This window comes from Typopeltis vanoorti, chromosome 7 (genome assembly GCF_054136105.1).
Source record: "Typopeltis vanoorti isolate ZY-2024b chromosome 7, IOZ_Tvanoo_1.0, whole genome shotgun sequence".
Classification (NCBI taxonomy): domain Eukaryota; kingdom Metazoa; phylum Arthropoda; class Arachnida; order Uropygi; family Thelyphonidae; genus Typopeltis; species Typopeltis vanoorti.
Window position 1 is genome coordinate 9,906,237 of NC_143555.1, and position 13,335 is coordinate 9,919,571.

Genomic DNA, 13,335 nt, shown 5'->3' on the forward strand with positions numbered 1-13,335 from the left:
TATTCTTCATGAATCTTCTCTTCACCTGTCTCCTTATATCTCTTCCATAGCCTCTTTCAAATCCTCTTGCAGGGCTACCACATATACACTATTACTATTAGTTACTTAATAGATACTTATTTAATTATTTGTTATTAGTTACTTATTAATGTTAATGTATTCTACAGTTTCAACAACAGCAACCGATGCAGATAAAATAAAGTATTTGCATGGTTTATGCTGGAATTGTTAATGCAAAAGTGTCATGAACATCATATTCAAGGAGTGAAATAATGGAAAATATGAAAAATTATTAGTGCTGTGGATTAACAATATGAAACAAAATAACATTCCTGTAACTCAAGCAGTAATCATGGCCAAGTTAAAATCTTTGTTTAATGAAATGAAGAAGCTGGTGGAAAAGTCATTTATGGAAGTCATTTATTTGTATGCTGAAGAAACCAATCTCATTTAAATAGATTATAACATGAATAATTCACTTTACAAACAGTGGGCTTGGGACCTAATCTCTCTGTAAAATAAGGCCTGTATATTATAATAATAAATATTATACATCATAATATTTATTATTAATCCAATAATAATAAATATTATATGGGAATGACAGACATAATGGTCAAATTTTTAAGTAGTGCCAATTAAAGGCAATTTCTATACAAAAGGGCATATTTTCAAACTCTGGTACATTTTGAATCTTTGTTAAGTTTTTAATCTTATATAGCTATAACATCAATGGATTAATGATCTATACTTATAGATATTTACCACTGTTAATAAAACCATGTCATATCACAGTTTGAAATTTAGTTACTGTTCAGTAACTAAATATCAAAATGTCACAATTCTCACATTTTAATCAGTTGGGATGACAGATATAATGGTCAAATTTTCAACATGCATTATGCAACCCACAATGCACACCACAACTGGGATTTACAAAGCTAAGTAAAGTGAAACTTCCCTTCATCACAGAATGGCTTGGAGGAAAATGAGTCAAAATAATAAATCAAACAGCTCTTAACCTTTTCCTGAATAAATGAAAGCAGATCACACAAAAAGAGAAATATTTTACTTTATAAGTATTCCTTATTCTAAATAGCTATAAATACATTCACATACAATCATGACAATGAAATTCGAACCCACTGAGCGTAGAATATAAATCAAACGTTTTCCACCAAGTCAGCCAAAGCTACACTACAATTTGCAGATGAAGTGCAACTGATGAGTTAATATTCTATTAATCCAACTTAATAAGTGAAGTGCAATTTTCTGCTGGATACAAATATGAAATTAAAATTAACAAAAAAGTACCTGTAGGAATGTGAAGATCAATGCCACGTAAAACAGGAACTTGACTTTCAGAATCCCATGTAAAGTCTCCATTACATATTGAAACCATTATATCTTCTTGGATAATATGGTTTAATAACTCTGGAAAAAACACACCATCTGAATCTTCAGACCCTGATATTAGTCCTCCCTTGTCAAAATTGGGTTCTCTAATATGCAACTGGAGAAAAAAATTAAATAAAATAATTAAATACAGTAATAATATATGAAATAATGATTGTTTTAGTTGAGCACATGAGATGCTAAGAGAATATTTAGTTCATGTCATGTCAGTTAAATATGAAAAGCAATTAATTCTCACTCAATTATATATAGTTCTTTCTTTTTCTTTTTTTTTTTTTGACAGCAAGTCCAACTATGACAGGTTTAAAAAAATATTAAGTTAGTAGTAAAGTGTATTAAGTAAAGAATGATTAAAGAAAATTTAACAATGTTTCATTAAGCAAGTGTGCACTGCAACTCTGGGGAAATACTGAACAAGCAAAATAGAAAGAAGAATCAAAATTCAAAGAAGTTTCAAAGAAGAAAATTAACACTGATGAATGAAGAAGTTGAAATATTTAGTTTCATCTTTTTCTGAGAAACTGTGAATGGATGGTTGCTGCTTCATGTAATTCTATAATCCCCCACAAAAAACCTGATTTTTCAGTTGGAAGGAGAGCAAGATTTCAATATTACATGGAACTATTTATACTAAAGACAAGAGAGTGGATACAGAAACTGGGTGTAGTTTCTGCATAGGGAATGAAACAAGAAAAAAAAAGTAAAACTGATACTATGAAACATTTCAGCAGGTCAATAAGTAATTATTACAAATACATCATTCAGTGTGCAATAAAGTCAGCTTTTTTTTAAAATTTATTTTAATGATCAACACTTGAGAGGATGCAAAGTTTATAATACTACAGCATCAGGTGGAAGCAAGTGGTTAAGGTAAAAGAAATCACAGGTGTGCTTAAGCAGTTGAGCTTGTCAAGCACAAGAAGAATGATTGTTATGGGAGATTTTTCTCTTCCCAGCAGTATAAGCGGGGAAGAGGAAAATGAATGTAGTAATAAGGGAATGGAATTTCTAGAATTCTCGAGGGACAAATGTCATAAGCAACATATAATAGAGGGAACAAGAGGTTCAAGAGTTTTGGATTTGGTCATAGCATCAGAAGAGGTGATACTGACTGAGATGACATCTCTCCCACCAGTTGGGGAGAGCGACCATGTAGTTTTGACTTGGAAGATGAATAGACATGCAGGAGTATCAAAGAAAAGGGAACATATGTGGAATTATAAGGCAGGTGATTATAATAGTCTTAGATATCAAGTTGGGGCAATTCCATGGAGGATGGAATTGGAAGGCCAGGATATTATTACTGCTTGGAAAATTGCTTGGAAAATTGTGAAGAAATATTTGTTAGCAGCAACAGTAAGCTGTATTCCACGAGTGAAGAAGCAGACACAATTTAGCGTAACATGGATGATAAACAATATCAAACAGGAACTGTAGGTGCAAAAGAGATTATGGAAGAGATATAAGGAGAGGGGTGGACAGCAGATGCATGAAGAATATAAGATGCAGGCCAAGAGAGTGACTAGTATGGTGAGGAAGGCAAAACTGGAATATGAGAAGAGATTGGCTTTAAGATTCAAAGAAAATCCTAGGGAATTTTTTAGCTATGTGGCAGTAGGAAGAGAAATGATTGTGGAAGAATGACATTGTGGGATAAAAATGGGAATAGATTGACTGATGCAGAGGACATATTGAAGTTGTTCAATAAACACTTTATTGGAGTATTTCATCCTGGAGAAGTAGCTTTTAATACTAGAGGGATAGGGCAGGTTTGAGGTTTAGAGGTGCAAGAGGAGAGTGTGTTCCAAATACTAAGTACTCTGGATGTCAGTAAAGCTGTGGGACTCGATGGTATTTCACCACAGGTTTTGAGAGAATGTGCTAAAGAAATGACAGCTCCGTTGACCTGGCTCTTCAATAAAGGTCTGGCTGCAGGAAAGGTACCCAAGGGAGGGAAGATAGTGCTATTGCATAAGGGCGGTAGCAGACTGAAAGTGTCTAATTATAGGCCAGTTTGTCATTTCCCCAAACACCTTAACAACAGTAGTTGCTCAGGTCTTGGAGAAATTAGTGAGGGACTATATACAATGTTGGGCAGATGTGGGGAATGTTATCTGTGAGAATCAATTACTAAAGCACTCTTGCTTTAGTAATATGATTGCCTTTTATAATAAAGTGACAAGAGCAGTTGATGAGGGAAAGGTATATACTGCCATTTTTTTTTGGATTTTGTAAAGGCATCTGACAGGGTGCCACATGATAAGCTGATATTTAAGTAGCAGCATGTGAGTTTAGATGTTGGGTTAGGCAACTAGAATCAGGATTGGCTTTCTGATAGGTATCAGAGAGGTGTGTATGGTGGGGCAATATCAAGAAGGCAGAAGGTTGCAAGTGGGGTCCCACAGGGCTCAGTACTGGGACCTGTATTGTTCAACCTTTGCATTAATGACATTGTCAATGGATTGCAAAGGGATATTTAGTTGTTTGTGGATGATGTAAGCTGGGAAAGGTTATCAGTACAGTGGAGATGTGGTAGCTCTGCAAGAGGATTTGAATAAACTAGACAGATGGGCAAATGAATGGGGATATCAGTTTAATGCAGCAAAATGTAAAGTCTTGAGGTTTGGGACACATCGATGGGACGCTGCATACTCAATTGGAGGAGGTATACTGAAGGAAGGGGAGACAAGAGATCTGTGGGTGATGACTGATAGAAAACTGAAATTCAGGAAGCATATTGCAAAGGTGGTGAAGGTAATCCAGAGGATTGCTGCAATACTGAGAAGGATGCTGACCTTCAGAGATAAGAGATCATTCCATTGCATAAGACCTAAGAAGGAAACACAAAGCGATGAGTCTCTTGTCTCCACAGAGGCCTGAATAATAATAATTCTTCAACAGCTAGAGTTTATAATCCTTGATAAAAACAATGTAAGAAAAGCTGTTTTAAAAGAAGAGAAATAAACAGATATGAAAGAGATAGAAAAAGCTGGTTCAATAAGTCTGAAATTGGTGTATGAATGTCAGTCTAGCAGCAATATTTCTTTATGTTTAGAAGAAAACAGAGATCACTCACAAAAATACAAAAGATCTATTAAACAAAACATAAGGAAGAAAGCAATGCTTACTAGAAAATCATTTTATGTATATGCAAGAGAAAGTGACATTATTAAGTGAAATGCCCCCCCCCCTTCCAAAAATATGAAGCATTTTAAAGGAGATATTTGAAGCACCACTTCAAAAGGATTTATACAGTGTTCAAAAGTATACAGGTAAGGAGAAGCTTGAATGGAAGAGGACACCAAATTTCTCATAGGATGAGAAAACTATAAAAGTGCTATGTTTATGTAAGGAAAAACTAGAAGTCAGTCAAAAAAAGAGAAATCTGATCTTGAGCAGTATGAGTATTATCCAAGATAATGAAAAGGGAAATTAGATTTTTTTTACAAGATATGAGCCAGTGCTAAGTTTTGATAGTACTGAAGTTCATTACATTGTCCTCACCCCACTGTAGAATGGCAAGTAGATCAGTGTTTTGGAGAAATGGGAATCAAAAATCTTGAATTCAAGCCCTACTAGGTTTGTCAAATGAAACGAGAAATAGAATGTGCTGTCATCAGCACTCTATACTTAGAATTTGAGATATGTGAGAGAAGGTCATTAAAATTTAGGAGAAAGAGCATGGGCAAAAGTACAAGGTAAGGAGATAATGATGGCACACAGAGAAACCCACAGAAGAGGCAGAAGCCAGACTATAGGACACACACTTATTTTTATGTAAGCTTCTAGGCCTTATCAAACAAATGTTCTGCGAATGTCAAGACCAACCCCAGAAGTTTCTCCAAACCTTTCCATAGTTTGTATCACATGGAATGGAATGAGACTGGCAGAAACCATATTCTTCTTCTCTCCCATAGTCCTAAATGGACCACTGGGTCACTCATGGCTGATAGGTGATATTCTTTGTTAGCCTCCTCTAATCATCTCAGTCTCTTGTTATTGATATCAGTTGAGAAAGGGAGGAATTTTTCCATTTTTTGATGTTATCAGTCCATTTTAATCGGGGTCAGCCCTAACCCTTGATCCCGGAATGATTCCTTCTAGTGCTTGCTTTGGAATGCCATTATCCCTCTCCACATGTCCTAACCATTTCATCTGTCTTCTTCTGATGACTGTCAGAATATTTTCCCTTTTTTTTTTTCCCTGATTACTAAAACATACTTAGTAATCAGGTCTTTCAGGTAGGTCCCATTCCAGCAAGGATTATTTTAGCTATTATACAAGTTTAGATTAGCAAAGAAGAAACAGTAATTAGACATGGAAAGAAAGAGCAGAAGTCATTTATTATCACAGTAGTGCCAAAGAAAACAATAAAATGGCTGGATGAAATAAAATGGAACATGGACAAAAGTACCATACGAATGGGCTTACATATATAGTACATTTGGAAGGAGATGGTTAAGAAAATGTCCATAATGTTGTGAGGATGGCATAGATCAATCTGTAATCTCACCCTGCTGGGTAAGGAGGACAATTTGTGTTAGGTCATTATTAACGGCAAACACTTCTGCAAAAGTCTTTCAGCTTAATTAGTGAAATTAGAGAAGCGAAATCAGATTGAGTTTGAATATTTCTATAATCTTATATTCACAGTCTGTTGAATTGACTTCAATAGAAATTCAATTGAAAAGTCAACTCAATTCAACTGCAAAAAAAACCAAGCTTCAGAGATAAATAATAAGAGGTTAGAATTGGTAAAAGAATTTGGAAAGTGATACAGACAGGAAATGAACACAGCAAAATGTAGCAAGGAAATTCTAAGCCAGAGCACACACCATACGAGGGTGGTCTGAAAAGTTCTCGGTCTCGACTATAGATGGCAGCACTATGAGCATGATTTTTTTTTCTAAGTTGGTACATCTGTCATAAGCATCCTGTGAAATTCCAAGTCATTCTACTTGATAGAATGACTTGCAATTTCACATGGATTTGCAATTTATACAGCTGTCTGAAGCAAAAGTGTTGTCTGTATCCCTAGAAATGGATAAAATTGAGTATCATGCGGTTCTAAAATTCTTTGTAAAAGAAGGTTTAACACCAAAAGAAATTCATTTGAAGTTCATAAAAGTTTATGGGCACTCTTCTTCATTTTTGACAATTAAGAAATGGGCTTCCACGTTTAAATGTGGCAGTACCAGCCTTAAAGATGATCCACATGAAGGATGTCAAAAAAGTGTAACAATACCAGAAATCTTTAATCAACAGCATGATATGATACTGGATGATTGGCAAGTCAAAGTGTGTGAAATTGCTGAGACTATAGGCATTTCAAAAGAATGTGTAGGATATATTTTGCATGAAGAATTGCAAATGAAAAAGCTTTGTGAAAGATGGGTGTGGCCACGCTTGCTCACAGCAGATCAAAAATGCACTCGCATAAAAATCTCTGAACAGTGCTTGGAGCGTTTTTACAAGAATAACACTGATTTTGTGCATCGATTTATTACTATGGATGATACTTGGATTCACCATTACACACCAGAATCCAAACAGCAGTCAAAACAGTGGACAGAAGCTGGTTGTTCAGCACTAAAGAAGACAAAGCCGGTTTCATTAGCAGGAAAAGTCATGGTGTTGGTGATTTGGGATGCTAAAGGCATTTTATTTATTAATTATCCTGAAAAGGGTAAAACAATAACTGAGGAATATTATTCCGAGCTTTTAACATTTTAACTTTTAACTTTTAACATTTTTCTCATGAAAAAATTCATGAGAAAATACCCGGTTTGAAGAAGGAAGCTGCAAAATAAGCAGAAACCTAATGGAAGTAATAATCTCAGCAGCCAATGAATTCAAAAATCATCTTTCATCAGGACAATGCACCTTCCCACTAAGGTGTATGGGCAATGAAAAAATTAAGGGATCTGCACTATGAATTGTTGGAACATCCACCCTATTCCCCAGATTTGGCTCCCTCTGACTTCTATCTCTTTCCAAAACTAAAACTCTTTCTCGCTAGTCAGTGTTTTTCTTTGAATCAAGATGCAATTGCAGCTCTAGGGGGGTATTTTGCAGAATCTTACTGAGAACCACTACAGGGATGGGATAATGGTGCTGGGGCATCGCTGGAATAAATGTATGTCTGAAGGGAGATTATGTTGAAAAATAAAAATAATTTTGAAATTATAAATTTGTTTTTTCATTGTATGGCCGAAAACTTTTCAGACCACCCTCATAAAAATTAATATTTATTTACAGGAGTAATAATCATTATTCATGCCTTCAGGGAGTCAAAAGACTCATCGTGGGAGGTCCTTTCTAAGAAACACAAGTCTATCAAGACTCATCGAGGGAGGTCCCTCCTAGGAAACACAAAGTCTATCATGCCACTCCTTAAATGCATTGACTGTTCTCGCTCTCACCACTCCATCAGGCAATGCATTCGATGGTTCAACCAGCCTCCATGCAAAGAAACCACTCCTCACCCTCTTTCTCATAGTTTCCTTTCATAACTTCCAGGGATGGCCCCCTTGTCATGACAATTTCTTGCTGTTCAACCAAGCAAAAGAACTCCCCAGTGTCAACCCTGTAATCACCTCTCAACAGTTTAAAAGTCTCAATCATATCACCCCCTCCTTCTATCGACCAAACTCTGCAGTCCAGACTCCCTCAGCCGATCCTCATAACTAACATTGTACAGTCCTGACACTATCTTTGTTATCGCCTTTGTACCCTTTCCACAGCTAATTTATCGCCATCAAATTCTGGGGACCAGATCTGAGAACAATTTCTAAGTGTGGTCTGATCAGAGTCTTATACAATGGAATGATAACCATTTTATCTCTGCAGGTCAGTGTCCTTCTCATTATTGCAGCAATCCTCTGTGTTACCTTCACTACCTTTGCAATATGTCCTATAAATTTCAGGTTTCTATCAATCATCAAACCCTGATCTCTTGTCTCTCCTACTTCCTCCAGTTTAACTCCTCCCATAGAGTATGCAACGTCCCATGAATGTGTCCCAAACCTCAAGACCTTACATTTTGCTGCATTAAACAGACACCCCCATTCATTTTCCCATCTATCTAGCTTATTCAAATCCTCTTGCAGGGCTACCACATCTGCACTAATACTAATAACCCTTCCCAGCTTCGCATCATGACGTAGAACGAGTAATGTGGAAAATTTTCCAGAAATAATATCTAGAAGAAATAAATATTTTTGGTGGTATATATTCTAACTAAATAACCTGAAGCCTTTCCTATTAAAGATCAAGAGGTAGACACTGAAAAACGTCTTACTGATACAATTATATGTAGGTACAGTTAACCTACTTATTTTAAATGTGATTTCTATTATTCTTTATCTGTATAATTAAATTCTTCTGTAAGGTGTGCAATTGTTTTCTTAATTAGAAATTCAACTCTATATTGTCCTTTAGTTTTCCCATAATAGTATAAGTAGTCTCCATTTTTAAGGGGGGGGGGGATTAGCTGTGTTCTCCTACCAGGATCTTGGCTGACTAGCCATCAGTCATGATTGTAGCATGTTGAGCACAGTTAAGCCTGGGATGGATTTTCGTGGTGGGCTGGTAACCTACAACACGGTCAAAAACCCTGATGGAACTGATATAGATTTCAGCGCCAATATTTCGGTGAAGTCTGGAGGGCCATACCCAGGAAGTCTCGTGCCTCCACATAGACCCCCCCCCCAGGAAACATGGTGTCGTAATGAGCCATGGCAAAGTTGATACAGAGCAAAGAGCTGGCAGAAAGCTATAAAATGATTCAGCGTGGGAGATTAGGCCACAATCTCTCCACTACAATGCCAAGAAGAGGAAAGAAAGGCCATAAAGCCCATGGCCAAAATGGGTAAATACTGAATGTGACTAAATGTCCCCAACTATATGACTACTCTGATCGAAACCATTTATGGAGACCAGAGCATGATGCAATGGGAAAGCTTTCCAAAATAATAAGCAATACTGGAATAGCCCAAAGAATTCATAAATATAACAATAATCAATACAAACATCTTTTCCTCTATGTAGGAACATTTAATTGTCGAACACTTAAAGAAGAGGAAGATCATACTATCTTACAGTAAGAACTAAAACAAATTAAATGGGACATCATAGGTTTAAGTGAAGTTCACAGACAAGATGAACATTTAACAAAACTAAAAAATTTAGACTACTTATACTATTATGAGAAAACTAAAGGACAATACGGAGTTGGATTTCTAAATAAGAAAACAATTGCACACCTTATAGAAGAATTTAATTACACAGTAGAAAGAATAATAGAAATCATACTTAAAATTTGGATTACTGTGCTCAGGTCTGGTCACCTGGATTCCTTGGAGATGAGGAGGCTGCGGAGAGGGTTCAGAGAAGAGTGACCAAGTTGGTGAGTGATATAAAAAATGCTCCCTACATTGATAGATTGAGAGCTTGTGGATTGCAGAGATTGGTTGATAGGTGAAGAAGAGGGGATATGATAGAAACATTCAAATTACTAAAAGGTTTTTATAGGATTGATGCAGGGAAATGTTTCAGCTGTGTGATAGTGATGGAAGAACAAGAGGTCATCTCTGGAAATTAAAGAAGAGTGTGGTAAATAAAGGTGTCAGAACAAGGTTTTTTGCCTGGAGGGTGGTGAATGAGTGGAATTCATTGCCTGACTTAGTTGTGAGCTCTTCGTCTGTAAATGAATTCAAGAAGAGATATGACAGATATTGTTTTGCTAGTTTGGGTCTCCCGCGATGAGTCTACTGACTCCATGGAGATACCCGTAATAATAATAATAATAATAATAATAATAATAATAAAATAAACTCCAAAACTTAAAATCAGGATCATCCAAATATATGCTCCCACCTCATCCCACACTGATGAAGAGATAGAAGAATTTTATGACTCACTGCAGCACACTCTAGACAAAAAAAGAAACAGCAATCAAAACTTTACTATAGTAAGAGGCAATTTTAATGCTAAAGTACATCATCCCATTCACCAAATAGACACAATAGGACCATACGTATATGCAAGCAGCAACTCAGGAATGGCTCTTACAGAATTCTCTATCAGTAACAAGCTTTATATTATGAACATATTTTTTCAGAAAGTCCTCAAAAGAAAATGGACATGGAGAAGTCCAAATGGAGAAATAAAAAATGAAATATACTGTGTAATAATAAAGAAATAGTTCAAGATAATTCTGTATTAAATCAAGTAAAAACAGGAAGTGACCACTGACTGGTGAGAGCCAAAATTAAAATAAACCCCAAATTAGAAAGAATAAAGCACGCTGAAGAACGCAGAGGGTGATTTGAGTTGTGGTAAAAAATAAAGTGTTTTTTAAAACGTTGTAGAGTGTCAATTCTTTTGTGAATTGTGCTACATTTTTTTTCTCAGTAACACAAGTGTTCTTTAGTGGTTCTGCTTTTGGAGTTTCGTTGTTATATATTGTGTTTTGAGTTACCAAAAAGGCGAGGCCACAGGCAGCAGCATTTGCGGTGGAAGAGAAGATAAGTTTTCGCTATCTAGTATAGTTGAATATAGCATTATATTTATATATATGTTTATGTGTAGCCTTTATTTATATATATATCTATGATACAGTGTTCATATATACTTTTAGCGATTAGTTTAATAGTTACTTGTCAGTAAGAAATGATGGCGGACACAACTGTAATCACAAATGGCATGTCACCGAGTCCTCCGCCATTTAAGAACTCTATTATACGTAACATAATAAAGGACTGTGGCATGCAGTGTTTGCGGCATGTATGCTTCCCAGGAGTTGGATATGTGGCAGGTGAGAGAATGGGGAGTGCTTATATGCACAAAATGCAGGCAGTGGGAGGAAATCAATGAATTAGATATTTCAATAACCGAATTAGTTGCTTCAGGGACGAGAAATGAATGTCGGGAGACAAGTATTGCGATAGGAGAGAATGACGAGTGGGAGACGAGTAGCGTGATATAAAAGAATCACGAGCGAAGTAAGAATGAGAAAATAACAGGAGTGTGGAAGGCTTCAATGACTTGAAGTTTACAGAGATGGTTTTGATTGGGTAAATGAATGCTGAGTAAAAGTGACTTGCAGAGAGGGATAGATGAGCTGAAAGAGGAGATGGAATGTCTTATGAATGAGATGAGAAGTATGAAAGATGAGATTAGGAGAATGGAAGAGATGTATGCAAGGCAAATCAGAGTAGGACTGAGAGAAAGTTTTAGGAATGATAGAAGAGGAGAAAATAGAAGCAATAGGAGAGAGGGAATGAGAGAGAGGTTTGGGAATGATAGAAAAGGAGAGTATAGAAGCAGTAGAAGAGAGGGAATAAGAGAGTTACGTGAATGATGGAAGAGGAGAGAATAGAATAAATGGAAAAGAGGGAATAAGAGAGAGAGAGAGAGATGGGAATGATAGAAGAGGAGAGAATGAAAACATTAGGAGAGAGGGAATGAGATGAATGCAAGGGAGCACTGGAACCAGGGACAGAGTGATGTCAGGAAGGCAAGTAAGTAGGGGAATACAGAGAGAAAGATGTTGAAAGTTTATTTTTTACTTGGTCAGACTATAATAAATTTAGGTTAATCCTTTCTCCAAGTGTGTGCAAACAAAGTTGCACCTGAAAGTATCTTCAGGACTGGGGTAAAGTGGTACAACACCACTTTACCCCAGAAATTATGAGCTATGAAAAATAAACTTTCAACATCTTTCTCCAAATCCAGAGTAAATTAATAAAAAGGTGGCACACCGTTTGGCAGCTCCTATAGGAGGAGATGACCTTGCTAATGCTTCTGCCTTGGTATCTCCACTTGGGCCTGGCTCCCACTGAAGAGACCTCAATAAAGGTCGAAACTAGTCTGGGTAGTGGCCCTTCCCTTAATGCATAACATTATACATATCTGCAAGGAGATGTGTTCTACATTATGGGAGATACTGAGATAGGAGTGTTGGTAGCTTGCTCTCCCTTTGCAAGGAGTCGCCCAGTGTTGTACCACTTTACCCCAGTCCTGAAGAAACTTTCAGGCACTTTCTCTCTGTAATAAATTTAGTTTAATCCGTTATCCAAGTGGATAGAGGAGAGAGAGAGAGAGAGAGAGTGAGCGATGCATGGGAGCAATCGAAGAACAGGGTGGTAAGAGGTGTAATGTATAGGGACTCAATGATCTGTGGTGTGCAAGATAGATGCGTGAGGAGTGTTTGCCTGGAAGAATGATAGAAAGTGTGGCTATGGCAATTAAGAGGGGTGAAAGGGTGGATGGGATGATTGTGACGGTAGGAACAAATGACTTGAGACGTAATGTAAATTAGGGCAGCAAGAGATATGAAATTCTTGCTTGAGGTAGTATGAAAGAAGACACACAGAGGAAAGATAGTGTGCGTGTTGCCTAGGTATGATAGTGACGAGCTAAGCAGAAGAGCAGTAATACTGAATAACATAATAGCAAGAATGTGTCAGAAGAGAGGATTGAAACAGGTGGATGCTTGGAGGGCATTTGAAGACAGAGAGGAATTGTATGGGAGAGACTGCTTGCAATTGAATGAGGAAGGACGTAGAGAGCTGGAGAAATTGCTGTTATGAATGTGTCAGTGTGTCAATGCAGGGAAACTAGAATGCCCAAGTTGGATGGTAGCAGGGGTGGCCTCTTGTTGGAATGGTACTTGGGAGAAGGGGGAAGACATGGTTCTTAAGTAATTAAAGTGCGCTTCTAATGTCTTAGCTGTTTCCTGCTCACAAGTCCGAATATTTTTAGAAACTGTGCATTGTAAAATAAAGGATCAGGCAGCACTCTTTTAGCAAATATTTAAAAACACATTTATTTACATTAATATGAAATATACATGAATCAAACGACAGGGAGATTGCATTCTTTCCTCCCCAGCTATAAAATCTTTAACATAAAATT

General features: G+C 36.7%; 1 protein-coding gene across 3 annotated transcripts in view; it reads right to left on the reverse strand.

Annotated features, from left to right (window-relative positions):
* LOC150104479 (ATP-binding cassette sub-family C member 8-like) overlaps positions 1 to 13,335 on the reverse strand; it is an 822,612-nt gene that overhangs the window by 485,568 nt on the left and 323,709 nt on the right. For all 3 annotated transcript variants that reach the window (XM_090395659.1, XM_090395657.1, XM_090395658.1), the window contains exon 13: positions 1,315 to 1,513. In XM_090395659.1, the coding sequence (XP_090251785.1) occupies positions 1,315 to 1,513 (199 nt within the window). The remainder of the gene's footprint in view (positions 1 to 1,314; positions 1,514 to 13,335) is intronic.